The 25,139-nt window shown below is 61.1% G+C and overlaps 1 protein-coding gene across 2 annotated transcripts in view; it reads right to left on the reverse strand.

Annotated features, from left to right (window-relative positions):
- Window positions 1-203: 203 nt before the first annotated feature.
- GAS6 (growth arrest specific 6) overlaps window positions 204-25,139 on the reverse strand; it is a 32,890-nt gene continuing 7,954 nt past the window's right edge. Inside the window, exons 3-15 of one of the 2 annotated variants that reach the window (XM_033843415.2) lie at window positions 20,433-20,457; window positions 18,997-19,059; window positions 14,670-14,792; window positions 13,807-13,929; window positions 11,402-11,524; window positions 10,728-10,849; window positions 9,985-10,103; window positions 9,521-9,710; window positions 7,466-7,630; window positions 6,302-6,470; window positions 2,895-3,067; window positions 1,508-1,736; window positions 204-636 (exon numbers count right to left, since the gene is read on the reverse strand). In XM_033843415.2, the coding sequence (XP_033699306.1) occupies window positions 485-636; window positions 1,508-1,736; window positions 2,895-3,067; window positions 6,302-6,470; window positions 7,466-7,630; window positions 9,521-9,710; window positions 9,985-10,103; window positions 10,728-10,849; window positions 11,402-11,524; window positions 13,807-13,929; window positions 14,670-14,792; window positions 18,997-19,059; window positions 20,433-20,457 (1,776 nt within the window). In that variant the 3' untranslated portion in view covers window positions 204-484. The other variant, XM_033843417.2, reaches the window with a different exon arrangement.

The following is a 25,139-nucleotide window of genomic DNA, read 5'->3' on the forward strand; positions in this document are numbered from 1 at the left end:
CTGCCCGTGGCCGCGCAGGCAGGCGACCGGCACTGCCGCCTCCCGGAAAGCGGCTCATCCCCGTCTCGGGGACGCCGGCGGCAGGCGGAAGGGATGCCGCCTTGAGTTAAAGCCGATGGGCCTGGCGGACGCTCTCGGCCTCGGACCCCACGACGGCTGCGCCGCTGAGTGCCAAGGGGCAGAAAGCGCCGACACAGAGCTCGGAAGTTTCCGTAAACGTTTTATTTTTCCATAGTTTTAGGTCAGAGAGAAGCATCTGGTAATAAAAATAACAGAATTCTCTTCCCGGGTCCGCTCGGGTGGTGCTGAGGTGAGTCCGCTATTTACACATATGTTACACACGGGCAGGGAGGCCGTGAGGGGAGCTGGCGGACGAGGGATCAGTGTCTCGGGCAGGGGTGCGGGGGCCTCCCGCTGTCCTTCCTGGTCTGGGAAGAAAGCTAAGGCGCACGTGGCTGTGCGGGCGTCCGGCGGCAGCAGAAGCCTAGGCGGCCGGCTCAGCTGGGGGGCAGGAGTGGGCCGTGATGTCGCTGTGCTTGTAGATGGCCTCGTCCAGGTCCAGAACCTTCCGGTTGACCTCCAGCGTCATGCAGCCGCGGTAGAAGGCTGTGACCGGGGCCGAGGTCACTGGCACATCTGGGCCGCGGGGGAAGAACAAACACGTCTCAGGGGGCGAGATGCCCGGCGTCTGGGGCCTGGGCTCCCCGCTCTGCGTCTCCGGCCGCCTCGAGGGCACGGTTTCCCATCCCTGCGGAACCCCTCCGTCTGGCTCGGGCACACGCCCTAGGCAGGTGGTGAACCGCTGCCGCCAGGCTTGACGCCGCACCCCGGCCCCCAGGAGCGCACACAGATAGTCAGATCAATTAAATATTATCTTCTCGGCCCGAATGAGTCATGCCCAGGGCTTCCAGGCTTTCTCTCGTCCTCTTCAAAGCTCTGCTTATTAAAACCAAATGCACTCTGAGTCTGCCAGCCAAGACAGAGATGCCGCCGTCTGTGGCAAGTGGACACCCACCCTGAGGGGTGGGAGCGGACGGGGCCTTACGTGAGGCCCTGGCCTCGTCCTCCTGCCACCACTTCGCCCCGATTCCTGGCTCCACCTGACCAGACCTGAGCCCCGGACGCAGGAGGGGCCGGGGTCACTCTGCCTGCTGCCATGGCAACTGGACACCAGGCCTCAGGGGTGAGGCTGGCTGGGGCGCTGGGGCACCCAGCCCCCAGCGTGGCCCAGTGGGCTGAACCCTCCTCACTAGCCTTGGCCGGAGCCACCGTCTGATGCCCACGGTTGGGGGCGGGGCTCCTGGAGGGTGCGGGAGCCGGGGAGGGGAAGCTTCAGGCTGCCACTTGGCCCTGCAAGCGTGTTCTCAGCCTGAACGCCACACACAATGGCAGGCCGGGGCCGACACCCAGCGAGCACCCGATGCAGCCACGGGCCGGCTGCTTCCCTCCTCCTTTTAGTACAGAGCAGCCCAGTTCTGCTTGGGGCGAGCAAGTTGGGGCACCCTACCTGGCAGCCCCCCGACGAAGGTGAGCACGGAGCCCTGCAGGTGCCTCCCGAGGACGGCCAGCCTCTCCTGCAGCCCTGCTGGGCTCACTTCACTCTGGCCCTTCGTGCCGTCCACCTCCAGGGTGGCCTCGTCCTTGTTCACAGAAACGGTCACAACGTGCTCCTGGCCGTCACAGACCTTGATCTCCATCAGGACCAGGGTGACGCTCTCCACGGCCAGGACGACCAGCTGTGGGGAGAAGCACGCCTGAGCAGGGGCAGGGCAGGTGGGGTGGTGGCCAAGTGCCCGCGGGCCCTGTTGTCCTGCCCTGTCCTGCGGGCCTCCTGCGGGCAGGGTCGCCTGCGGCCGGGGTGTGACAGGGACTCAGTCTCTATTCGGGTGAAGGAGGGGGCCACCTGGACCCTGCAACGTGATGGAGGACGAACAAATAAAACCACACACCCTCGGGCGGGAGCTGGGGGGAAACACGCTCCAGAAACGGGAATGCACATGCATCGGCCTGGGCAGAGGTGACCCCAGTCACCAGCGTGTCCACAGCCGGGACACAGGCTAGGGCTGCCCCTCCACGTGGAGCTGCCACAAAGCACCACAGAGGGGCCCGGGCAGCAAATGCACACGCCAGGCAGAGCACGCCTCTGACAACACAGGGCAGAGGCGCTGTGATGACCGATGGCCCTCCCCTCCCTCCCTCTCCCCGCCCGGGGAGGTGGTCTCAGCTGGGTGGGCCTCGGGGCCGTTTGTCCCAAGTACCGGGACGGGGGAAAGCCGGCCTGGGCAGGGCGCGGATCCGCGCCCATCAGCTTGCAGACCCGCTAAGAGGGGAGCTGGGTGGCCCCCGCGGGCAGGCTGACTTGGTGAACACACCCCTCTTAGGACAGAGGTGAGAAAATAAACCTATTTCCGCCACCTCTTAGCTGTTCTCTGAGAAAACAGTGAGTCCAGTCAGCACGGTGTTGGCGTGGTGTCGGGAGAGTCGGGAGAGGGGGGCTGCGTGGAGGTGATGGACAGCGTGTCCAGGGGCATGTGCCCAGAGCTCCGCCTGCGTCCCCAGGGGGCCGCGTAACAAGGGTCTGGGGCACGTTTGCACATCTTTTTCAAAAGGAAGATCTGATCTATGAGCAAAGTCCTTTGGCTTACATACGAGCAATTAATTCAAACTGCTACACCACTGAGCGGGTGGGAAAGTCTCCCCACCGCACAACTGGCTTTCGGGAACGCAACACTGTCCCCGAGCCACGCGCGGCTGCTCTGACCCCGGAGAGAGACGGGGAGGGTGGGCTGGAACCTCGAGGGCCACGGTGCGGGCCGCAGCCTGGCTGGGCACTGGGCGCTGGGGCAGCAGTTTGTCCTCAGGGGTCGGGGGTGGGGTGGGGCAGTGAGTGGTACCTGCTTTTTGAGCTTCTTGGTGGAGTGGTAGTCGACCAGGGCCACGGAGAGGGCCACGGCCTGGTCATCGCCCACCAGCGCAAGCAGCATCCCCGTGTCGGCGGCGGGGCGGATCCGAGCCACGGCCTCTACTTCCCAGGTGGTCTCGGTCCCGACGTCCGGCGATGTCCGAGCTGCAATGAAGGCGGCACATCACAGGGCGATCCAGACCCGAGAGGCGGGGAGCGAGACGCGGCGAGCTCAGCTCCCCCGCGGCCCCGGGCAGCAGAGGACGCCGGGCGGCGGAGGAGGTGGGAAGCCGGTAACAGCCTCCCAGAACCCGCGGTTCGCGCCAACAGCTGGGAAGTGACGGGGGCCGGGCTCTGGACTCAGGTCTGGGCCGCAGTCCAGAGGCCCCAGGCCGCCTGAGGATGGCCATGCCGCCCGCTCCCCCGAGCGCCCCTTCGCGTGACCACCGGGCCACCTAGTCCCGCCGGGACCTCAGACGCGCCACTTGGGCCGTGCTCAGCCCCCGGGCGCCCCCGACTCCCTCCCCGCAGGGCAGTTGAATGGGGCAGGCGTCTCAGCCTTCGACCCTCTGCACCTCAGCTGCGGCCTTGTGCAGCCCCGCAAGCTGAAGGACTTTGCAAAGTTAAAGACGCGAAGAAAATGGACGCTTCCACGAGCCCCACTCAACAGCACATACGATCTTACATCCTGAGCTGCGCTTTTCTACCGTCACAGTCGACGCGTCCGCGGGTGAGGTTTTGTTCGGGTGTGTTAGACGGGCCGCAGTAGGTACCGCGTGTGGATTATAAACCATACGGTGTGTGTCACGTACACGACGCATCGGAATGAGTATACATGGTGCACGCCTCTTGCACAAACTGCTCCAAAGCACTTGTGGTAGCAGGGCTGCATTCTGGTTCTCGGAGGGCGAACGCCACCTCACGTTTCCTCCCCACGTGTGATCACCTGCTGCTGAAGAGGCCAGACAACCTCCGCCCTCTTGGTTTTTAAGTGTTTCTACCTCGTGAGGATGTCAGGCAGGGGCTGCTTCGGCAGAAGGATGCTGAGGCCACGTCTGCGAACATTTGGGCTCGGACCTTGCCGTGGGCCGGTCTCTCCCCCCAGTGGACTGTGTGCCCCTCAAGTCGTGTGTGCGTCCGCATCCCAGAGGGGCCTGTTACGGCCAGTCCCCATAATTGTTCATCGAATCGAACGCACACAGAATTGGAAAAAGGAACTGACCCAGCCTTCTCCTCTGCTGCCGAGCTCCCCCTGCACCCCTGCGGCAGGGGGAGTATGTTCCCTGCGGAGTCCCCGGACAGAGGAGGCCCGCGGCCTGGTTGCCAGCAGTGTGCTTAAGGCACCGACGCCTTGGCTCCCCTGGGGAGTTTTCTCGGGTGCACAGTGGGGTCAACCACACGCCCCTCACCGAGGGCTTCTCAGGCTTTGAGACCCAGTGAGTCCAGATCCACTGGGACCTGCTGCTGAGGACAGTATCTGTCATTTCCTAATGTGTCCTTTCTGTGTTGTAACGTGAGAACGTTGACGGTATAGTTCAAGACACATTAAAAAGCATAGAGTTCTAACTACCATTTGGCCTTTGTTGTCACAGAACTTGAAGATCAAAACCATGCAGCAAAGCGGCGAGCAGACCGCAGCAGGCACGGTGACGGGCGCAGGGACAGCACTGCAGCCAGTGGAGACCGTGCCTGCGGTGTCTGCGTTACCACAGTGTTAGTGAAAAAGGAATAAAACACTTATGCTCCATGATGTGATGTTAAACATCATAGGATGCTCTAGGTTTGCACGTACAAAAACAAAGACTGAAAGAGTGAGGTGTTTTGTGTGAGGTGGTGCGATTAGGGGTCAATGGTTCTTTTCTAAAAACCCTTCAGTGACGTGGTGATGCTTTTGACAATTAAAGACAGAAAGGGGACAGTGACACAAGGTCTTGAGAGGATGGCCCGACTTGCTAAGGAGGAGGGAGCAGGCCCCACGTCCTCCGAGCTGGACGGGCCCTCCTTGAACTTGCAGGCCACCGGGGCAGTGAGGTCTGAAGGAGGCAGCAGGCCACCTGCCCTCCTGGGCTGACAAGCAGGGCCGGGATGGGGTGGGGGGTCACGTGTGCGCCTTCAACCACGAAAGGCTCAGAGTCTAGGAACAGAGAGGGGTGGGGGTACCCCGGGGACTCTCTCAGGGTGAGAGTGTGGAGGGGGGAGCAGAGCCGGGAGCGGGGGCCTTCGCAGCAATGCCAGGAGCCTGGCAGGAGGAGTGGGCTGCGGAGAAGGGGAGGGGGGCGACCCTGGAGCCTCCCTGGACCAGGTGTCCACCTGGGACTGCCGGGCAGCCCGGGCTCTGGATGCCTTCCCGACCCTCGGAAAGAGGCGCACGGTTCTGTGCGAGCTGTCCCTGGGCCGGGACCCAGGGCTCTCCCAACATCCTCAACCTGGAAGTCACTAAGGCCCGTGAGCCCAGGCACGGTGACACCTCGGGGCTGCAGCTGGTGCCCCCTGGGAAACAGAGGCTAACTTCAACCCTGTCAGAGGGGAAGTCGGGGAAATCCTGGGTCCAGACTCAAGTGGAACCGCCACCGTCCCCGCCCCCCACCCCCGACGTCCGCACCGTCCGGGTTGACGTCCCCAGAGCAGAGGTGGCAACGGTACCGCCGGGATTTGGAACATTCACTCATTTCACATAAAGCTGACATCTAAGTGCTCACCTATCAGCACGGGAGGATTATTTGTCTTTACTGTAAAAGTTGTCACTGATGGATAATAAAAGGGAAGAGATAGCTGTGGTTTGTTCCAGGAATGAAGGGCCCTGCTTCACAGAAGCCAGAGGGACTCCGGGCCGACCCTGTGTCCCCTGCGGCAGCACGCTGGCCCCCAGCTGCCCACCCCGCCCGCTACGAGGCCTGCTCCTGTCTCCCCGGGCGTGAAGGAGAAGCTCCTTTGCTGCCTCCGTGGCGGCTGGAAAAGCCCGGCTCCCTGGGGCCTCTCTCCTTCTCGTCCTTCTGAAGCTCGAGCTCAGGGACTCCTTGAGCCGTTGCCCCCTCCCCACGGCCCACGGCGCTGTGACTGCAGTGCTGGGCGTTCCCGAGTGGCTCCGTCTACATCTACGTGGATGAGCCTGAGCCTGTCTTGTCTCGGAAGCTTCTGGGAAGCTCCCCTTAGAGCCCTGCATCCGCCTGCCCGTCTCGGCCACCAAGCACCGGCACCCTCCTCCGTCCCTTTTTTTCCAGCCCTGCGCCCTGGGAGTGGGCCTGTGCCCCGCCCGTAGCCCGGGGGCCGTGAGGCCGTCCCTTCTGCCGTCTTCCCCAGTAGGAAACTGCTTCCTGCTTCTCTGGTTTTTAGTGTATTTCGGCGTATTTTGGCTGCAAGGACAAGCACAGCCATCCCGATGCAGGAGCCAGGACTCACCATAATCCAGGCTGTAGGAGGCAAACCCTCTCCCAGGGAAGAAGGAGCCTCTCTCGGTCAAGGAGAAGCACTGCATGTTCACGTTCGCCTTGACCGTCTCCTGGACGGTGGTGTCCTCACCGTCCAGCCAGTGCCAACTCCTCAGGCAGCCGTCCAGACGGGGGTTCATCTGGAAAGACAGAGACCCCCGGTGGCTGCCTGGTGCCGCCCGCTCCCACAGTGTCCTCCCGGAGCAGGCACGTGGAAATCCACCACTAACGTGGATGAATCCTGCGGGGGGAGGTGTTTCCACTACAGGCTCCGCGCTCACGGAGGGATTCGCTGCCCGACTCCAGGTACACGGCACACGCAGCAGCACATCCGCGCCCCACCCGTCCTCCTCTGCCTGCACCCGGTCCCCACTCAGCTAACAGACACAGGGCGCTGACCGCCACCTGGAAGGACGAGGGCGAGGGGCCCCTTCCACAGCAGCTGTGCCTGCGCTCCTGCCAGGCGCCCAGAGCACCTGGGGTGTGTAGGGCGGGGGCTGGGGACCCGCAGCTGTGCACTTGCCGCGTGGCTCTGCGCACATCAGGTCGCCCCAGCCTTTGTCTGTAAAACGAGGAGGCGTGAGGCACACGGATGGGACTCTGGGGTGTGGGCCAGCCCTCTGGGGGGAAGGTGCTCCCGCCGCCACCCTCTACGCAGAACCTCAGCGTGCTGGACTCGCGTCTCGTGTTCCGTGTGGAATCAGACCCGGAACACCAGGGATTCTGGCCGTGGACATCGGCACACCGGGGGAGTGGGGTGATGAGATGGGACAGGACTTTGGGAAATGACCAATGCCAACCTCCCGTTAGGTCTTGTTTCCCCTGTGGGAATCCCGGCAGGGTTTACAACCCAATGTACTTGGGAACTGCCCAAAAGAGTTGAGTGTTCCTTTTGTTAAAGGATAATTTCTTTGTGATTTATCTCCTCTGCAAAATAGACATTTTTACCATGAATTTAGACGAGAACGCAAATGAGTTTCGTAGAGAGATGGTGCGGTGCGTGACGCAGCTGCACTGCGGCTTGTTAGGGTCTAGGGATGCTTGCCTCCCTCCGGTCCTCTCCCAGGGCCCTCAGGGTTAACCCCTGCGCTCAGCCACCTGGGCTCCGACCTCAGGGGCTAAGGACAGTACTTACAGGCTGGACGAGGTCTTTCTCCTTGAAGGGAACGCCTCCCACGGTCAGGTTCAGATGGTATAGTCCTCTGTCCAGCTGGAACAGGTCACCGGCCACGGCGATCTTCATAACAGCATCCTTGTTCACCTTGATCACCAGGTTCCGTTCGAGCTCCTCAACAGAGATCTGAAGAGCACAAGTGCTGTGAGGGTGGATGTGCACCTTCTGAAGGGGCGCCAAGCCTTGGGTACCAATTCCCATCACCACCCAGGGCCAAGAGACCCCCAGCCTCGGGGGGGCCACGTTCCCATCACCACCCAGGGCCAAGAGACCCCCAGCCTCGGGGGGGCCACGTTCCCATCACCACCCAGAGCCAAGAGACCCCCAGCCTCGGGGGGGGCCACGTTCCCATCACCACCCAGGGCCAAGAGACCCCCAGCCTCGGGGGGTCCATGCTCATCACCTGTACTGCTTCCCTGGCATCTACGGTGTGGCTCCGACCCTGCCGGTTTTGGTTTCCCTCCCAATGCTACTCCCTCCCCCTGGCCCCCCCTCCTCCTGCAGGTGAGCCCAACCTGGAGCCCCTTCCCCATCTCTGGACCCTAAATTAAGCCTCAGTCAGGGAGCTGCCTTCCGGGGGCCTGAGGTCACTGCCCCCTTGGGTCAGCCCTGACACCTCTGGCCCTTAGCTTCTCCTACCCCTCACTGAGCACTTTGAATACAAGAGGACATATGTTACCTCAGGATCTCCAGCAATAGTGCCTGGCACGGACTGAATGCTGACTGAACGTATGAATTCTTTCTAAAACTTGCCACTCTTTCCTGCTTTCCTTGTAGGAAAATTAAAAAATCTGTCACTCTATACGATGCATCTTCCTAATGACCCAGAAGCCCCTCAATTTCCTTTCTGGCTCAGATGGAGAAACATTTAGGTACTGGGTCTGAATTTGGTCAGGAGACAGCAGTGTGCACATGTGGGGAGCCTCAGGGGCAGGGAGAGTGGGCAGAGGTCGTTGTGGAACTGGCCCTGCACCTCAAGGACCAGTTTGTGCCTTGGGTGGACTGGCAGCCACGTGTATCCACTGGTCATGCCTCCTCTAGCCCCTTCCCCTCGGGCAGTGTCCCAGCCCCGCTCGGGACCCTCCTGCCCTCAACCGCGGGGCAGCGGGTTCCCACGTGTGGAGCTCCCTCAACCCCGAGACGGCTTCCCTCTAGATCGACTGTTTTATCTGTAACTTTGCGGAAGGCATCCCTCCTGCTGCTTTGGAGATGCTCGTGCTTTAAGAGTCCAGGAAAGGAGGAGCTAGACGCCACCGACAGGATGGAAATATTAGCAAACGTCTACACTGTTTTCATTCGCAGAGACCAGGGCAAATTTTTCCATTTAATCTTCACTTCTAGAGGAAAAAAGAATGCTTTTCCCATTTCTCTTTCAAGCACTTACTTCTAAAAGCCCAGTTCCAACTAAGGTTGCCTCCAAGTTTGGGGAGGGAGCCTGCGTGTCACAGGCTGCTTTGCGCCAGGCATCATGATGGAGGACAGAGCGGCCGCTCCAAAGCCACCGGCTGCAGTTCAGGCTCTGGGCGGTCAGGGCACCTCCGTCAAGAGGCTGGAGGTCAGCATGAACGGAGCAGGCCAGGGGGCCAGAGCCTGGGACGGCGTCACGAGTCACGTCTGACCCTGCCCCACACCGAGAGCCGGGCCCCGGGACCTTGGCCGGTTCTCAGCCTCGACGCGACTGGCAGTCTGAACCCGCGGGTCCTCGGTCCTCAGCCTCAATCCAGCTGCCAGGGGACCCCCATACCCCCCCACAGCTGTGATCAGCAGAAGTGTCTCCAGACACAGCCAGGTGTCCTCAGAGGAGTCACCCCACTGAGAATCACGGCCGCTGCGGCGGAAGCCCTGCTCTGCTTCTGTGAGGACATAATGCCCATCTGAGCGCAGGCTTTCTGGCGCGGGGCCGTCCTGCCGCGGCTGCACCCACTAACTGCTGAGTGGGCGAGTGCAAGTAGATGCTGGGTCCTCGGCCCAGGAGCCCCGGGCCGGCCCAGGCGGCACGGAGGGGGCCACGCTCACCGTCTGCCACGAGCCGTGGTTGATGATGGGTCCGCTGCTGGTGACGCGGCCCACGCCCTGGTAGCGGAGCTGCAGCTCCAGTCGGCCGGCCCGCAGGCCCAGGACGATCCAGGTGCTGTCCCGATGGCCTCCGGCGAAAAACAGGACGCCCTCAGGATCGAAGGTCCTGAAGTCGAACTCAGCCACCAGTCTGAGCGCCGGCAGAAACGAGTGGGTTACACGCGGGTCGTGGTGCGTGACCCCTCCCGGTGGGGCTCGCCTGGCCTCGGGAAGAGCCCAGGTGAGCGGGCCGAATGCCGCCCGCACCCCAACGCCAGCAGCGAGTCCCCAGGGAGGCGTACAGCTGGCACCAGCCCTGAGGCCCACGCGGCTGTGCTGGACTGCGGGCTCCCCGGCCGGGACGCGAGCACGGGGCTGACTTTGCCCCCCGCCGCCAGGCCCAGACGCTCGGGCCGTCCTCTCACCTCGTGGGCTGCAGCCGTTTGAAGCGCAGCCTGATCACGGGCGTCCCGCTGAACATGCGGCCCAGGTACAGCGACTTCACACTCTTGGCCACGTTGAAGGGCACACAGGGCAGGATGTCCTGTCAGGAGCGGGGAGCTGGCCTCAGGTGGGGGCCCTCGGCCGGGCTCCCAGTGGAACCCCCAGGGACCCTGCTGCCCCCAGCCCAGCCCACCATGGGGGCTTCCAGGGGAGGCTGGTCTCCGATGTTTTCAGAGGCCCCCGCTCCCTGCTGGCAGCTTCTCCAGCACTCTCCTTCCCTGTGCATTTCCCTTCTGCTTTCATATTTTAATTATGGAATATTTCAAACGTACGGAGAATAATAAAAACAACTATAAAATGTAAAACAAGCAAAAAATGGAGACCTTGAAGTTGCTTCTAGAATGTTCCCTGCTCTACGATGCGGCTTCTCCACTACCTGGAGGGCCACACGGTGGGAGCCCCGGGGGGGTCACAGGGCAGCCAGGGCAGGCCTGCCCTCACGGTCAGGGGGCGCCTTGCTGCCCACGCATCGCAGAGCCCGGGCGGGGGCTGCGGTCACGCGTGTGAGTGAGTCGCACTGGGGAGGAGCTGAGGTGGCCACAACCACACATCGGGTGGCACGGCCACGCCTCCCACCCCGCCTCTCCCCACGGGCCCGAGGACACGCTCCCAGCCAGCCCCACGCGGGGCCACAGAGCAGCCGGGAGGCCGGGCCAGGCGCTACCTCGCAGGTGTTCATGTCCCGGGACAGCTTGAGGCCCCCGCGCCCGTCACAGTGGCAGGTGTAGCTCCCAGGGGAGTTGACGCAGGCCTGCTCGCAGCGCCCCTCCGCACACTCGTCCACATCTGCCAGCCACAAGGAAGCGCCTGAGCCCACTGACGCCACCACGCACCCTGCTGCCCCATCACACCGCCACAGACGTGAGTCCCCAGCCCGAGACCCGGGAGCTCCAGGCCCGTGGCTCCCGCCCAGCTGGCCGGCTCCTTCCTGGGGACGCGGGACGGAGGCCGTCAGCATGGCCAGGTCAGCGTGGGGCACAGGGACAGCCTGGTGGGTGGGCAGGGCCAGGACTACCCCATCCCCTCCCTGGTGGAGGGGGCAGCCGCCGGCCCCAGGCAGGAAGGTGGTGGGAGGGAGCAGGGCTCTCGGCGCCCCCGGACTCGGCTGGGCTAGGCCGCACCGAGGGCAGGAGACAAGCCTGTTGCCCAGAAGCACAGGGGTCCCGCCTGGTCGGTCTCCCTGTGTCTCTGGGGAAGAGGCCCAGGTGCACAAGGGGCGCGCGCCATGTCGCAGGTGTGCAGGACCCACACGAGCGCTCAAGCACGCTGTGCTCCTGGGAGAGCAGTGCCTTGCGCACGCGTGTGTGTGCGTGTCCCGTGTGGTGTCAGGGCGGGTACCTCGGCAGGACTTCTCCTGGGAGCTGAACGCGTAGCCCTCGTCGCAGAGGCAGGAGTAGGAGCCCGGCAGGTTCTGGCACTGAGCCTCCCCGCAGGCGCCTGCGTCCGCACATTCATCCAAGTCTGCAGGAAAAACCAGCTGTGTTTCAGGTCCACCAGGCCTGCTGGCAGCCGGCCCGAAATGAGACGCCGCCAGCCAGGCTGGGAACCGCCGCTGAGAGGCATCCAGCTCTGCAGAGTGAGCACAGCCTGGCCCGGCGCTGTCATCACTGCACCCTGGGCGACGCAGCCCTCCTCCCCTCCCCTCCCCCATTCCCTCTCCCCTCCCTCCCCCTCCCTCCCCTCCCCCTCCCTCCTCTCCCCTCCTCTCCCCCTCCCCTCCCCATTCCCTCTCCCCTCCCTCCCCTCCTCCCCCTCCCTTCTCTCCCCCTCCCCTCCCCGCTCCTCTCCAGCCTCCTCCCTTCCTTCCATCCACTGGGCTTTCCAGCCCCAACCCAGGAGCAGGGGTTGGGGGGGGCACTGCTGATCAGGGGCCTGGTTGAGAAGGTTGATTCCAGATGGTGTACAGGGCACCATCTGGCCGGGCTGCACACAATTGGTGCTTAATTCCAATGACTGCAGTCCAGGAAGGTAAAAAAGGAACTCCTGGGGCCCTTTGACTAGAAGTCCCAGCCTGCGTCCTGGAGCCCTGAGCTGACCACGGAGCCCACCACTGCCTGCCAGGCCTCACTCAGGCTCCCTGGTTCCAACCCCCTCCCCTCGCACCGGGGGCTGCCCGTGGGAAGCCAACGCCACAGTCGCTGTAACTGACAATCAAGGGTCAGTCCTGAGGTTCCATCCCCTCCGCCCCTCTGGCAAACAAGTACAGAAAGCCTGCAGTTAAGAACTGGTTCCTAAAGTGACAGAGGGACTTTCTAGAAAGCGCAACCGTTACTTCAAGTAACATCGATTCCTCAGAAGGCACACAGGACCGCATGCCGCAGACTCACGACCTCATTACAAGGGCAGTTGAGCAAACACAGGCTTTCAGATGTGGAAACTAAGACTTCTCCCCGTGCTCAATCGTGGGAAGGAGACAACACAAAGGGCACCTGCTCCCCGCAGGGAGCCTGTAAACCTACACGGTTCCACATCGTCAGGACCCACCTGCACAAGGACCAGACTGCAGCCGTGATGCGGGCTGCTCCGTCCTGAGCAGAACTGAATCTCTGGCTTCACAATTCCAAGAACTGGCCTCACGAGAATGGGATTAACACTGTTGCTCATAATAATCTATATGTTTGTGGGCATCAAAATAATTGTAGCTGGCTCTGCCCCTATATGTAAGCGGACAACCAAAACCGTCAGCAGAGAGACGCTACAGGCCCACGTCAACGTCGTCCGCTCTGAGCATACGGCGCCTATGTCAGCACGAAGAAGACAGAAGACGGACCTTGACCCCTAACCCCACGGAAGTGGAACGATGTCTGACGGGGGATTCGTAAGCAGCTCTCCACAGGGAACTGCCCTCAGGAAGCCCCCTTCCTTGTCACTTTAGCAGAGACACATTGCAACCGGCTTTCGACCAGGCACCCCCACGCTCTACTCATCTCAGCCCAGGCACACCTCTCAGATCTCTTGATCACACAATACCTCGCCTAACCTGTCTCTTCTTTCTGTAGATCAAAGGAGTAGAAATGAAGAATAATGAACAGATGACCAGATCTCCCGCCAGCTTCCCCTCCAGTAATCTCCCGAACGAACTGTGTGACCAAGATCGCATCTAGAGGGAGGCCGTGAGGAGTCGACACGCCCGCACACAGTGGGGACGGCAAGGACTCTGACCCCCCATCTCAGGGATTAACTCAGATCCCTTCTCTGTCTCCCTTTAGAAGCTTTCAGGGCCGGGCGGAATCTTCGAAGGTGGTTTCTGGGGGACTCTGAGGACGCCATCTCCCCAGATCGCTGGCCTTCTTTCTGCCGGTTGTGAGCGCTGGTTTTGTAAGCAGTGAGCAGTGGGACCCTGGGCTCCCTGCCCACCCCCCCACCCCCGCCCCAGATGTCCTGGGCCCCGACTGGCACAGAAGCCTCTGCTGGCTCTGTGGCCTGGAAGGAGGCCTGGCAGCCGTCTCCCATCCTGGGGCAGTAAGCACGGCCTCCCCCGCTGGGCCGGCCCTGTCCACAGGCCCTGGTGCCTCAGCCCGTGTGGAGGTGCTGGGGCAGCTCCCCGTGGCCGCGGACATGCCCGGGCATGTGCTGTGTCTGCAGGACGCCCACAGCCTCCAGAGCCTGAGGGACCAGCCACGGCCTGCAGCCTCTCGCAGAGGAGCAAAGCGACTGTGGCTTCAGCCAACCGGCAACTTGGCAATCGCAGAAGAAAATGGGGGAGGAGGAGAGAGGACGGCAACCAGGACCCAGGGCCTCACCGTGGCAGGTCCGGCCGTCCAGGGAGAGTGCGTAGCCGCTGTAGCAGCCACACTGGAAGCTGCCCGGCTTGTTGTAGCAAATCTGGCTGCAGATCCCGCTCTCCTGGCTGCACTCATTGACATCTGGGAACAGGACACAGGGACGGAGAGAGCCAGAGGTGACCCACAACCCGCCTGGAGCACGTCGCAGCGCCTGCATCTGCGACCCCATGGGATCCCCCCTCAGATCCTGGGTGGGAGGGCACAGGGGCCCAGGGCTCCCACTGCAGCCAGGGGGCCGCCTGAGGGTTCTAACCACATCCTGGGGGTTTTCTGCAGCTCTCCGCTGACCCTGCGCACTGCAGACTCAGAGAGTCTCTTGACTCCTTTCTGACAGCTGGGGGGCCGCGCCGGGCGGGGCAGCTACAGGGCACTCTTACTGCCCTGCTCTCAGGAGGGGTCAGCGCCCTCCCCGCCCCCCCCCACCCAAGGAGGTGGCCTGGCCAGAGCACAGTTCAGGGCTCAGCACGGTGGGTTTTCAAGCTGGGTGGCGCCCCGCCCGGGGGGAGAGGCAAGACCTCCCGCGCTGTGCAAACATTCGCGCTCTTGGGAGGACCCCGCCCGCCCATCTTCTCCCGGGAGCTGGGAGGGGGCCGGCCAGTGAGGGGCCTGGACCCCTGGCCTGCCGCCCTCCCACTTCTCCTCTCTCTGCTCTCAGCCAGACGGGCCGGTGCGGCTGTGTCCCCGGCGGGGTGGCAGGCGGCCCGGCGGGGAGAGGCGGAAGAGAGAAGAACTCAGGGCCCCACCAGCCCGGGGCCCTCGGGTGGCCCTGCAGGGAGGGCCTGACGCCTATGCCCAGGTCCGCCCCCAGGCCGTGGCCTTACCTCTGTTGCAGAGCCGTCCCGCCCAGCCGTCTCTGCACTGGCAGTAGAAGGTGCCCATGAGGTCCTGGCAGACCTGGGTCCCCCCCTTATCGCAGGGGTCTGGGTAGCACTGATCCGGCAGCTCTGAGTTGGAAGGAAGGAGAAGGCGGCCCTGAGCTGTCCCTGGTCGGCTGGGAGGAAACCGAGGCAGGTCTGGGGCACTAACGTCCCCTCCACTGGCCCCAGCGGGCCGCACAGGACACCCACCTCTGGGAGGGAGGGCGTCACAGACCAGGCTGGCCAGGCCCCGCCGAGCCCAGGAAACCCAGGTCAGCTCGGAAGGAGTGGCCGCCCACCCCCTGGGCCCGAGGTCAGGGCCGCGGCCCCGGGGCAGCAGAGGAGAGGAGTGGGCCTGGCTGGGCCCCGGGAGCTTGGACCTCCCAGGGAGCAGGTCCACAGGGCCCTGGCCGGTCCACGGGCCAGCCCAGCAGACACAGAACATCCCCTGCCCCGGCGGCCGTGTCCACCCTGCCAGGCCAGGACCCCTGGCCTGTGGGGTCCAGTTCGCACAGAGGGCGCCCACAGCCTCCCCGCCCGCCCCTCGGGTGGGCCTGCTGCCTCTGCCTCCGCTTGGACACGGTCCAGGCCGTCCAGGCCCCGGACTCCGCTGCTCCCCTTTCTCTCCGACACACGCCGGCCCCACGGCCTGTCGGCTTCAGCGATGCTGGTGACCAATGGCCATCCTGCTTCTCTGATCGTCCTGCTTTCAGTGGAGGGGAACGGGGCACATTTCCCGGGGCCCTGGAGACGGCAGGGCAGCCACCCGGCCAGGCTCAGCCCTGCGATGCCGCCTTTCTGTGTGCCAGCGGCCACTACCTTCTCATACCCGGGCGTCCACCTGCAGCACCTGAGCCAGGCACTGTCGTGCGTCTATTCACCGAGTGACGGGCCCGTCTGAGCGCTGGGAAGCCCACGACAGGTGGCCACGGTGCTTCCGCCCTCCCTCTGCCCCCGCCCCGTGTGGAGCTGAGGTCACCACTCACTCCACAGCCTGGTCACTAGGAAGAGGCCAAGCCAGCACGTGACCATTGAGAGCGCCAGGCGGGCACTCACCCCCGCCTCTTCACTTCTTTCTCAGGACGCTGACGTCTCCAGCCGGACGCTGGTCTGGGGACAGTGTTTCCACCGTGGGCTTGCTCCTGGTCCCAGGAGGGCAGTGGGCCCCTGTCCCCCGGCTCAGCAGGCCTCGCGCCAGCCCCTGTCCTTGGCATGGACCCAAAACCGTGCTTTGTCCCACTGCGTCCCTGTGGGTCTGGGGGCCCGGTCACCGGGGAGCCCCTCGGGGAGGGCCCAGCATAACTGTTTGTGTGCGCAACCCCGGAACCCACGTCTCTCGCTGGGCTCTCCTTGTGGCCTTTCCACGGGACCCCCAAACCTTGCTTGTTCTGCACAACTACAGCCCACAGAACACTCGCAAGTGTGCCCCGAACACAGCACCTCCGGGTATTTGGAGACTCATGCGCAGCTGTCCTCGGCGGGCTCAGTGAGTGCCTTCCGCCCCAAGCAAGTAGGACTGGGTCTGGCGCTCGGAGAGTGAGGAAGGGGGGTCCAGCGGTCAGCCCTGTGGCCCCCGTGCCGCTGTAACGAGGGCTCCCCCGGGGGACAGGAGGGCCGGGGCGGCGGGGGTCAAGCCCAGTGCCAGGGCTAAGATGACGGACGGGTCTGCTTCCTGACACTGTCTCCGCAGGATGGGGCTCTGAGGGGGGCAGGGAGACCGGGGCGGTCGGGGGGACGTGTGCTGGGGCCCGAGGGTCCGGCTGTTCCCCCAGCAGCACTTGGCACGTCAGAGGCCCTGCAGGAGGGACGGGGAAGATGGGGTGCGTCTCCACTCGACATATTTGGTGAAAGACTTAAAGATATTTCAGAAGGACACACCTGGCCTCATTACCTTTGTCTGGAATTTGCCTAGAATGCCTACCCGCTGCCCCCCCCGCCTTTAAAAATCAACCTCCCCTGGGGTGGGACAGCCCCAGGAGATCCCCACAGGGAACCTAGCTGGAGAGCGGCTCTTATCTGTTGCCCTGTTGGGAAGCTTATCTGTAGGGCAGAGGAAGGAGAGTGTTTGCAGGTGCCCCTGAGCTTCTAGGAATTCGGTGGACGCAGGCAGCCTGCAGAGGGGCTCGGGGCTGAGTCAGACCTGAGCCCCAACCCGGGCCCCCGACAGGCGGGAGGCGAGGGCCACGATGGCTGAGAGAGGATGGAGGGAGAAGCGGCTGCTATGTGGACGGGGGTGTGAGGCACCTGCTGAGGCCAGCAGAGGCCTGTCTCAGTGGCTTTTGCTCCCACTTCCAGAAATGTGTGGGTGTGACGAGTTATAAGCTGGGAAATACATGCAAATGCGGGCCGTCGTCCTCACGGAGGAGAAAAGGCACGGAGACCCTTCCTCGTGGAGACAGTTGGCCAGGACTCCGCAGACGGCATCGCCCAAACCCTCTGGGACCCAAAGGCAGAGCCTCAGAAACCGATCCCGGACCCCCGGGGGAGGCACATCTAGAATAAATGACCTCCTCACTGTATCAGAGACGCCGAGGCAGGTTATAAGCTTAAACATGAAATATCAGACAACTTCTTATAGTCTCAGGAAAAGGACAGCCTGAAACCCAGGAAGTAAAACAAACTCATCAGTTCGAACACATAATTTAAAAAGAAGGAACGGGTATGGCAAGTTGACAGCACCAAAAATCTGCTACAAGTGAAGCGGAATGACAGGAAGCTGAACTGCTGTGATGCTCCCATGTCTGCCTAAGGCCGGTGAGGCCCCGCTCAGCCTGGGGGGCCGAGGGGCGGGCTTTGCTCACGTCAGCCGGGGTGTGTGGGCGTGGGCTCTGTTCCCTGAGTGCACACCGGCCTCTGCCCCTCACTTGCTCTTGGGAGGCTGCTGAAGGGTCCGTGGGGAGCCCGGGCCTCATAGCAGGGCCCCTGCCCTCCTTCAGTCTCTCACTTCCTTTGTGCGCCTGGGCCGGGCTGGGGTCTGTGACCCGGGGCGAGACAGGCAAGGCCAGCGGCTGGTACGTGGGAGGCTGGGTGACGGGTCACAGCCGCCGAGCCCTGCCCACCAGGCGCTGGTGCCAGTCCCGGCCTTCCACCCGCCCTGGGCGACCCCGCAGTGCAGGCCCGCGTGCAGCGCAGGGCTCCCCGTGCGGGGCTGGCTGTGCGCTCAGAGCCCGTCTCCTCACCGGTGGAGCCGGCGCAATAAGGCAGCTGACAGCCGGGCCTGGCGGGGACGAAGCGGTCACATCACAGAGCTCTCCGGCCACAGCCGGGCCTGGAGTCAGGCTCGGCTGAGACGGGCCTGGGGGTCTACGTGTGGATTAAAGTTCGTGCAAAGTGTCAGTGTTACGTATGATAATTTAAAATAATAATAAAGACGCACGATGAGCTGAAGAAAAATTTTGCTACCTTTAGTACACATGGCTAATTTGCAAAATATATCAACAGCTCCTACAAATTGAGGCAAGTAGGCAAAGACTCTGAACAAACTACCCACAGAAAAAGAAACCCAAGGTTCCTCAACATATGAAGCTCAGCTTTACTCATGAGTAAGAAAAAAAGAAACTGAATTGACTGGGGGTCTTTTTTCACTTTTTCTACTGAAAGATATAAAAAAGTAAGAAGCAATACACTGGGCTGGTGCAGGTACTGGGAGAGGCACTCCCGCCCTCCACCGGGGTGGGGGGTAACGGGGCCGGGTCTGCAGCAGAACTGAAAAAGAACACAGCTTTCCCTCTGCAAGTCCACTCTATTCTGCAGATATTCAGACAAGGAGGTCACTCTGGCTTTGCTTGTTACAGTATAAAAACTGGAAACGGCCCAGGTGTCCGCCAGTGCACACTGGTTAACAAGCACGCTGCCCACCAAGCGTGAGTGTGGACGCAGCCCCACGTGCTGGCCGTGCTCGTGCTGACACAGGAAGCGTCTGCGAAACGTGGAGGGGAAAGGGCGGTGGGGTCATGGGTTCAGGGAGCTGCCACCTGTGTGGAAATAAGAGACTCCGAGTACATTCCTACGGGTCTGAGAATATTCTTAGAACCGGTGGCCGTGGCGAAAGGGCCCCTGACTGACCAGGAGGCAGGGCCGGATGCACCTTCTCTCCACCTGTGAAAGGTTTACACTTCATACCGTGCGAATTTCCTGCCTGTTCGAAAAGCCAACACGTACTCGCTTAGAAAAGGAAGTTCAGGGCAAAGGAGAGGACCTCAGGCAGGTGCCGTGGCTCCAAAGACAATGGAAATATAGCAAAGCCCCAAGACCCCAAACGCAGGGGCTTCGAGGAAGGAGACAGACTTACTTTGCACGCAGGTGATGAAATCTGTGTTCTTTTTATACGGAGATCCATGTTTACTGATGCATTCTGCAAAACAGAGAGGGCAGGGCGTCACCTTCCGGCACGGGGCCAGCAGACGTGACACTCTGGAGGGAGACTAGTCACGCTGACACGGAACATGGAACACCGTCAGACGAGAAGACGTCTCCGCCCATGGGCAGAGCTCTGTCTCCAAGGAGCCTTGGGCCCCTGCAGCCTCCTGGTGGGGTTCTTTCTGTCGTACAGAAGGCTCTCCAGTGGCACTCAGGAAGCTTCTGACCGTGGTCAGAGGGCTGGCCTCCATTTCAACCTGACCCCCGCTTGGAAACAGTACCCTTGGTTTGATGGTCAATCTCTTTGGCGAACTAGCCCCCTCCTCCTCTGTGCTGTCTGACCGCGTGCTCCACACGGAGGCCAGGGGTGGGAGGGACCACAGCATCCGGATGATCTGAACTTGAGCTTGGGCATAATGGGTGTTGGTTGAGCCACTTCACTGGCCCTTTGGTGGGTCGCTGCTGCCCATCCGCGCCTCGGAGGATGTGGGCACAGGCAGTGGATAGCATTGGAGGTGGCCCGGGGGCCACTGTCGCCTTTGCCTCAGGATACAAAGCCATGCACCCGGGAGCAAGGCCGGCAGGGAGCCCGGATGGGGCTTCTCAAGGCCAATCACAGGTCCACTACGCTTGTTGCCAGATACACACCCACAGAAGGTACCTCTACGAGGCTATAAGGCCAATGGAAAATTTACCAAAATGCGCTTCACACAATTAAAGAGGAAAGCCCTGGAATACTTCTCTCTCATTATAAGTAGAGACATAAAAGAATCCTTGAAACAGTGTCGATTAAGGAACAGTTCGCAGGGGAACTTTCAGGTCTTCCTGAAAACACGGGACCGCCTTCGCCTTTTTCCTCTCGTTCTCCCCCAGTCCAGGCCCCCCCGCCTCCACACACAGACGTGACTGGCGCTCGGGGAGCGCCATGACTGCTCGACGGCCAAGGCTGTTAGCCTGCCCGTTCCTGTTTTCCAAGTTAAACAAAAGCACGTTTTAATGTTCTCAGCTTTAATTAATAACATGGTATCAACAACCAGAGTCCGCATAAGCAAAAGCTCTCTGGGGTCTTCAGTGATTTCACAAGGGCAGAGTCCTGAGACCAAACAGCCCGAGAACCACAAAAGCAATCATATTTCCAGTTAACGAGCTGAGCCTGGAATCAGAGTGGGGCAGAGGTCTGCAAACAATGGCATCGGCTGGAGGTGACACTAACGCGGTCACTATGGTATAAAAGACACAAACTAGGGCTTTGTCCCGTGAGCCCTGGAGAGCTCCCAACTCACTGTGCGATTAAGCAGGTCCTTCCGGGAACAACTCGGTGATGAGGTGTGAGGCCCCAAACAAAAGGAGGAAATGAGTCCAACTTACCTAAGTACCTTGGATAAAAGTACTCCTGCGGAAAAAGAAAAAGAAAAGGCAGCGGTTAACCGGCAGAGTGCCCGGCGTCTGGGCACCACCCCCTGGCGGCTGGTCCACCAAACCTCACCCCTCTCCTCCAACAGGAACGGCCAGGCCCGGGAGGCAGGTGCTTGAGGGAGGACGGCTGCCCAGAAAGCCACTTTCTGCCCTTGAGAGGGCTGGGGGAGGGGACGGAGGGAGGGGGCGTCCCTGGGGCCACGCAGCTTCTGCAGAGTGATGTCTGCACACTGAGACCAGACCTGCGGTAACCAGCAATGCTGTGCGGGTGAAGCACCTTTCAGGAAGACAGGAAACATGCAAGAAAAAGGCAAGCCTTGGACCCCGTGGCCGCAGGGGCCCCTCGGGAGATGGGAGGCCTCTGTAGGACTCCCAGCAGCTATGGTACTTGTAAAACAAACAGCTGGATGAGGGATGGAGGGTGTAGACGGGGAGTGCTTTTATCCATGACTGCAAATTAAGAGATGGGCGCTGGGCAGTGAACGTCAGGTGAGAGAACACCTGCCTGTGCCCATCCCGGCAGCAGCTCCGGGACCCACACGCTCTGATGTCCCGCTCAGGGACATCGCTCAGGGCCGATCGCGGAGCAGTTTGGCCCTGTGTCCCCTCCCTGACGGAACCAAGGAGCCGGATGCTGGGTGTCACCTGCTTGCTCACGACCACCCTCCCAGGAGGGTCTTGCTAATCAGCCCCATTATCACAGATGAGTAAACTGAGGCTCCAGCCCGGCTGTGGAGTCTGACTGAGTCCCGTCCCAGGGAGGGCGGGGGCGCCGGACCCCACGGGGCCCGTGCTTCACGCCCGCCGGTCCCCCACCGCCTCACGTGTCCCCTCCGCTCGTGCTTGGCCGGGGCGTCCCGCGAAGACGCGTTCAGGTGTGCTTTTATAAAGTAGCGTTCTGGTAAAGATGCTTCTTGTAAAACTCAACTTGTTTCAAAGAAAAGTAAGGATCAGAGCAAGCTTGGGACTCATGCAACACTTGCGAAGGTGACATTCACGCGAATGTGACAGAGGCAGGCAGGAGGCGACTGCCCTCCTCTGCGCTCCCAGGCCCCCGACAAGGCTGGCTGCGCTTCTTTCTCCTGCTTTCAGTCCCACACCGGCTGGCGCTGGGGACGGAGAGACAGACCAGTCTGGGGCCCTGTGACGAGAGCTCTCAGGGTCCCGGGGGTTGTGGCATCTTTCGGGGTTAGAGGGAGAACAGAGGCCACTGGGCTTTGCAAAGGGAGGGAATTTGGTTCTGAAATAAGATTCAGGATGGACGCAGGAAGTTCCGCTCAGGCTTAGGAAGCCGAGGATTAGACCAGGCTTGAACGTGGTGAAGAACTGCGGGGCAAGCACCCGATCACACACACGGTTACACACTGCAGCCTTCCGGAAAGGCAGGTTCCATTCTTCAAGATCGTGACTAGCTAACAGTAATGTGTAATATGTTTTAATACTGAGCCCTGCTGTTGCGAGAACTCAGGCTCCGCAGCCCTCCGTGCCGCCCTGCTTCCCGCAGGTCTGTGCACGGGAACGTGTGGCCCGAAGCTCCTTCAGGGAGCTGCGCCCAAGGGCAGCTGCGTCCACCGGGGTCTACAGTGAGGCTGCATGTGCTCTGGAGCTACAGGAGAAACTTCCCTGTGAGCCCCTCCTCTGTCTCTGCTACTTGTGACCTGCCCCCCGCACAGGAAAGGAGAGCAAATCTGCTTTACCCCTGAGCCCCTCAGAGGCCGGCCACGTCCCTGCGGGGACCGGTGAGGCGTGAGAATCCAGCCCTGATGCTGTCCCACTGTTCACCCGATGGCCTCGCTTCCTGGCCCTGCGCATGGATGGGCTGGGGACTCCCGCTCCCGGCTCTGCTGGCCAGCGTGGACGTTACCCTGCAGACACGCCCGTGTCGGTGGTGCGTGGATCTTTGTCGTGGAATGTCTGGGCTTTTATCTGGATTACACAACGTGGCCAGAGTCGCACCTCACACCACAGTGTGGTTACTTCTCAACAGTAAACTGAGAACTCATTACTTCCTTTAGGACATAACAGCGCTAAGTCGTTTCCAAACATCTCTACTCTGACAAACTAGGCTGGGACTTGGCTGTCAGGACAACTTTGCTTCCTGACATGAAACGTGTAAAGGTGTTTTCCCTGGGGAACAGTCGGGAGAGCTGACCAATCCTTTGGCCACAGCCTTGCTAGCAAATCTGTCTTCTGGCAGAAGACCGTCAAGGTCACGGCAGCCTGAACTGCCCTTGCCGAGGCTTCAGTTTCCTAAGAGCATGAAGCTCACAGCGGCCCCTGAAGACGCCCTCCTGCAGCTGGGTGCCCCGGCTCCATTGGTCCCGCCCGGGGACCCGGAAGGGCTCCTAACCCCTGGGGCTGGCGTTACACGGCTCCCCACGTGTTCTCCTAGCACGGTTCATACAAAACCCTTTCTTCCTTCCTTTCTCCCCAATTCAGCTAAGATTCTCCAAACCAGGTGCAAAAGACTCCACAAGACAGAAGGAAACACAGACACCACTTCTCAGAACACGGACCTCTGGGATCCCCCAGGCCCTGCTCCACCCAGAGAACCCAGGGCGGACCCTGCAAGGGGGGCAGTCCCCAGAGACACCCCGCGAGGGCACTGGGTCCTCTCCTTCCTCAGACACTGAAGCGCACGTTGCAGGGAGGTCCTGGAACAAAGTCCTGGGTATGACCACCCAGTGGCAGGGGTGACGCTGGGATCAGCCCCGGCCCTGACCCTGAGGCCCTGCTGCAGCTCTGCACGTCTGTGTGTGTGGTTCCCTCGGGTGCACGTACACCCTCCATCCCCATGGCTGTCCCCTCCCACCCCACCTGCATGCATGTGACAGGGACAGCGGCCCGAGCGGGGGGGCCCAGTTCTCCGGGTCCTCTTCACATCAGTGTTAGGATGATACGCGCTGCTCCGGATGCTCAGGGCCCTGGTACGGGCAGCAGCGGCTCTCGGGGGCATGGAGACCCTGGTCCCCTTACCACCGGCCCCTCCCTGCAACCTGCACCTGCCCACGGCACATCCCTCTGCACGTGCTTCCCACCTGCTCTGGGCACCCGCTGCACCCCAGCTGCTGGCAGAGCACGTGCACACAGGCCCTGGGCACCCCCGCACCCCGCCAGGGTCAGCAGGGCCGCAAGGCAGGGGGTGGCAGCCTCCGCTCACCACTCAGCTGCGGGCTGACAGGCTCAGGGGGCTGGGTGACTGCCGAGGCCCAGCGTGCGGCAAGAACCAGGGCAGCAGAGCGGGGCTGGTCCCTCCAAGCACAGGTTGTATGAGTGCAGCTAAAAAGACCCATGTGAGAGGCGTGTTGTGCAAAAACTCCGTGACGTGGCTAAGTACAGTGTCTCCGGCCAGGCATGAACGTACTCTTGGAAATGAACCTCGTAAAACAGGTTTGCTTCCAAACACCTCCCCCCACAGCAGAGATCTGCAGTTGCCATCCAGCATCCGCAATCCTCCCTCCAGCCTCAGTAACAGAACTCTGGATCTAGTTAGAGCTGCAATGCACCCAGCTACAGGACTGCACTTCCCAGCCTCCCTTGCAACTAGGGGTGGGCATGTGACTGAATTCTGGCCAATGAGATACACACAGAGAGTGAAATTGAGTAAAGAGAGTGGAGCACTTTGGTTCTCTGGCCTCCTTGCTGGAATGTAGATGTGATGGCTGGTACTCCAGCAACTTGCCCAGTGTATGAGGAGGCCTGGCAGACAAAGGCCATGCACCAGTACAGTGGAGCACAAATAGGTCATGGAGGCCCCTGGGCCCCCACGACTGAGCAGCCCCGGGCAGCCTGCCTCCCACCTTTTACATGAGAGATAAATAAAACTGTCTTGTTTAAACCACTGTTGCTTGCAGTTTCCAAATTTATGAGGCAAAAATCCCAGGCTAGCTGAATTTGAAAAGTGAGTGCAATTTTCACATTTGTAATGACCTGCAAAGTAAAGTTATAAATCTACCGTGAGTCAAGATTTCATGAGTCAGTGAGAATGTTTTGGGAAGTAACCAATGCAAAGGCACTGATAAATCAGGGTTTAGGCCAGTTAACAACGACAGAAGAGAAAGTTCGCAAGTATCACAGACTGACTGCTTCAAGACAGAATAACCTGATTGCCTAGGATTAGCAAAGGCTCGTGGGACTGTGGGTGAAGCTGTCAAACGCTTTTTGCAAAAATGTCTCCATTTATGGTAAGGAGAAAGTAGGCTTTCTAAAAATCATTATTATTTTGAAAAAATGTGCCCTGCCTCTCCCCGAAGTCTTACTTCAATCTTTCTTTGTTCTGAAAATTTAGTGCCTGATTACATTTACAATACAATTTTGTAAAGCATGAAACGGAATAAATTTGTTTTTATAATTTACGGCTTCATTCCTCAAGATGGATCGGTGCCCTCACTGTGTAATCTGATCAGTCTTCAGTGGCTCACTCGAAGTGGCCCTTCTTCCCGTCTAATGTGCTCTCCTGGCGGAGGCTTCTTGGGGCTGCTGGGCTCTCACCTTCACAGCACTGGCTGGTCATCCACAGCTTTGCCCGGAAACCCTTTGTTCTCAAGGCCAAATGCAGCGATGCTGCTCACTTGAGTGGCTGGGGTGCTCACAGGCAGGAGAGGAAACGACTAAGCCACACTGGGTACTACTAAGCCTCACCGGGTACTAAGCCTCACC

The sequence above is a fragment of the Tursiops truncatus genome, chromosome 18, assembly GCF_011762595.2.
Source record: "Tursiops truncatus isolate mTurTru1 chromosome 18, mTurTru1.mat.Y, whole genome shotgun sequence".
Classification (NCBI taxonomy): Eukaryota; Metazoa; Chordata; class Mammalia; order Artiodactyla; family Delphinidae; genus Tursiops; species Tursiops truncatus.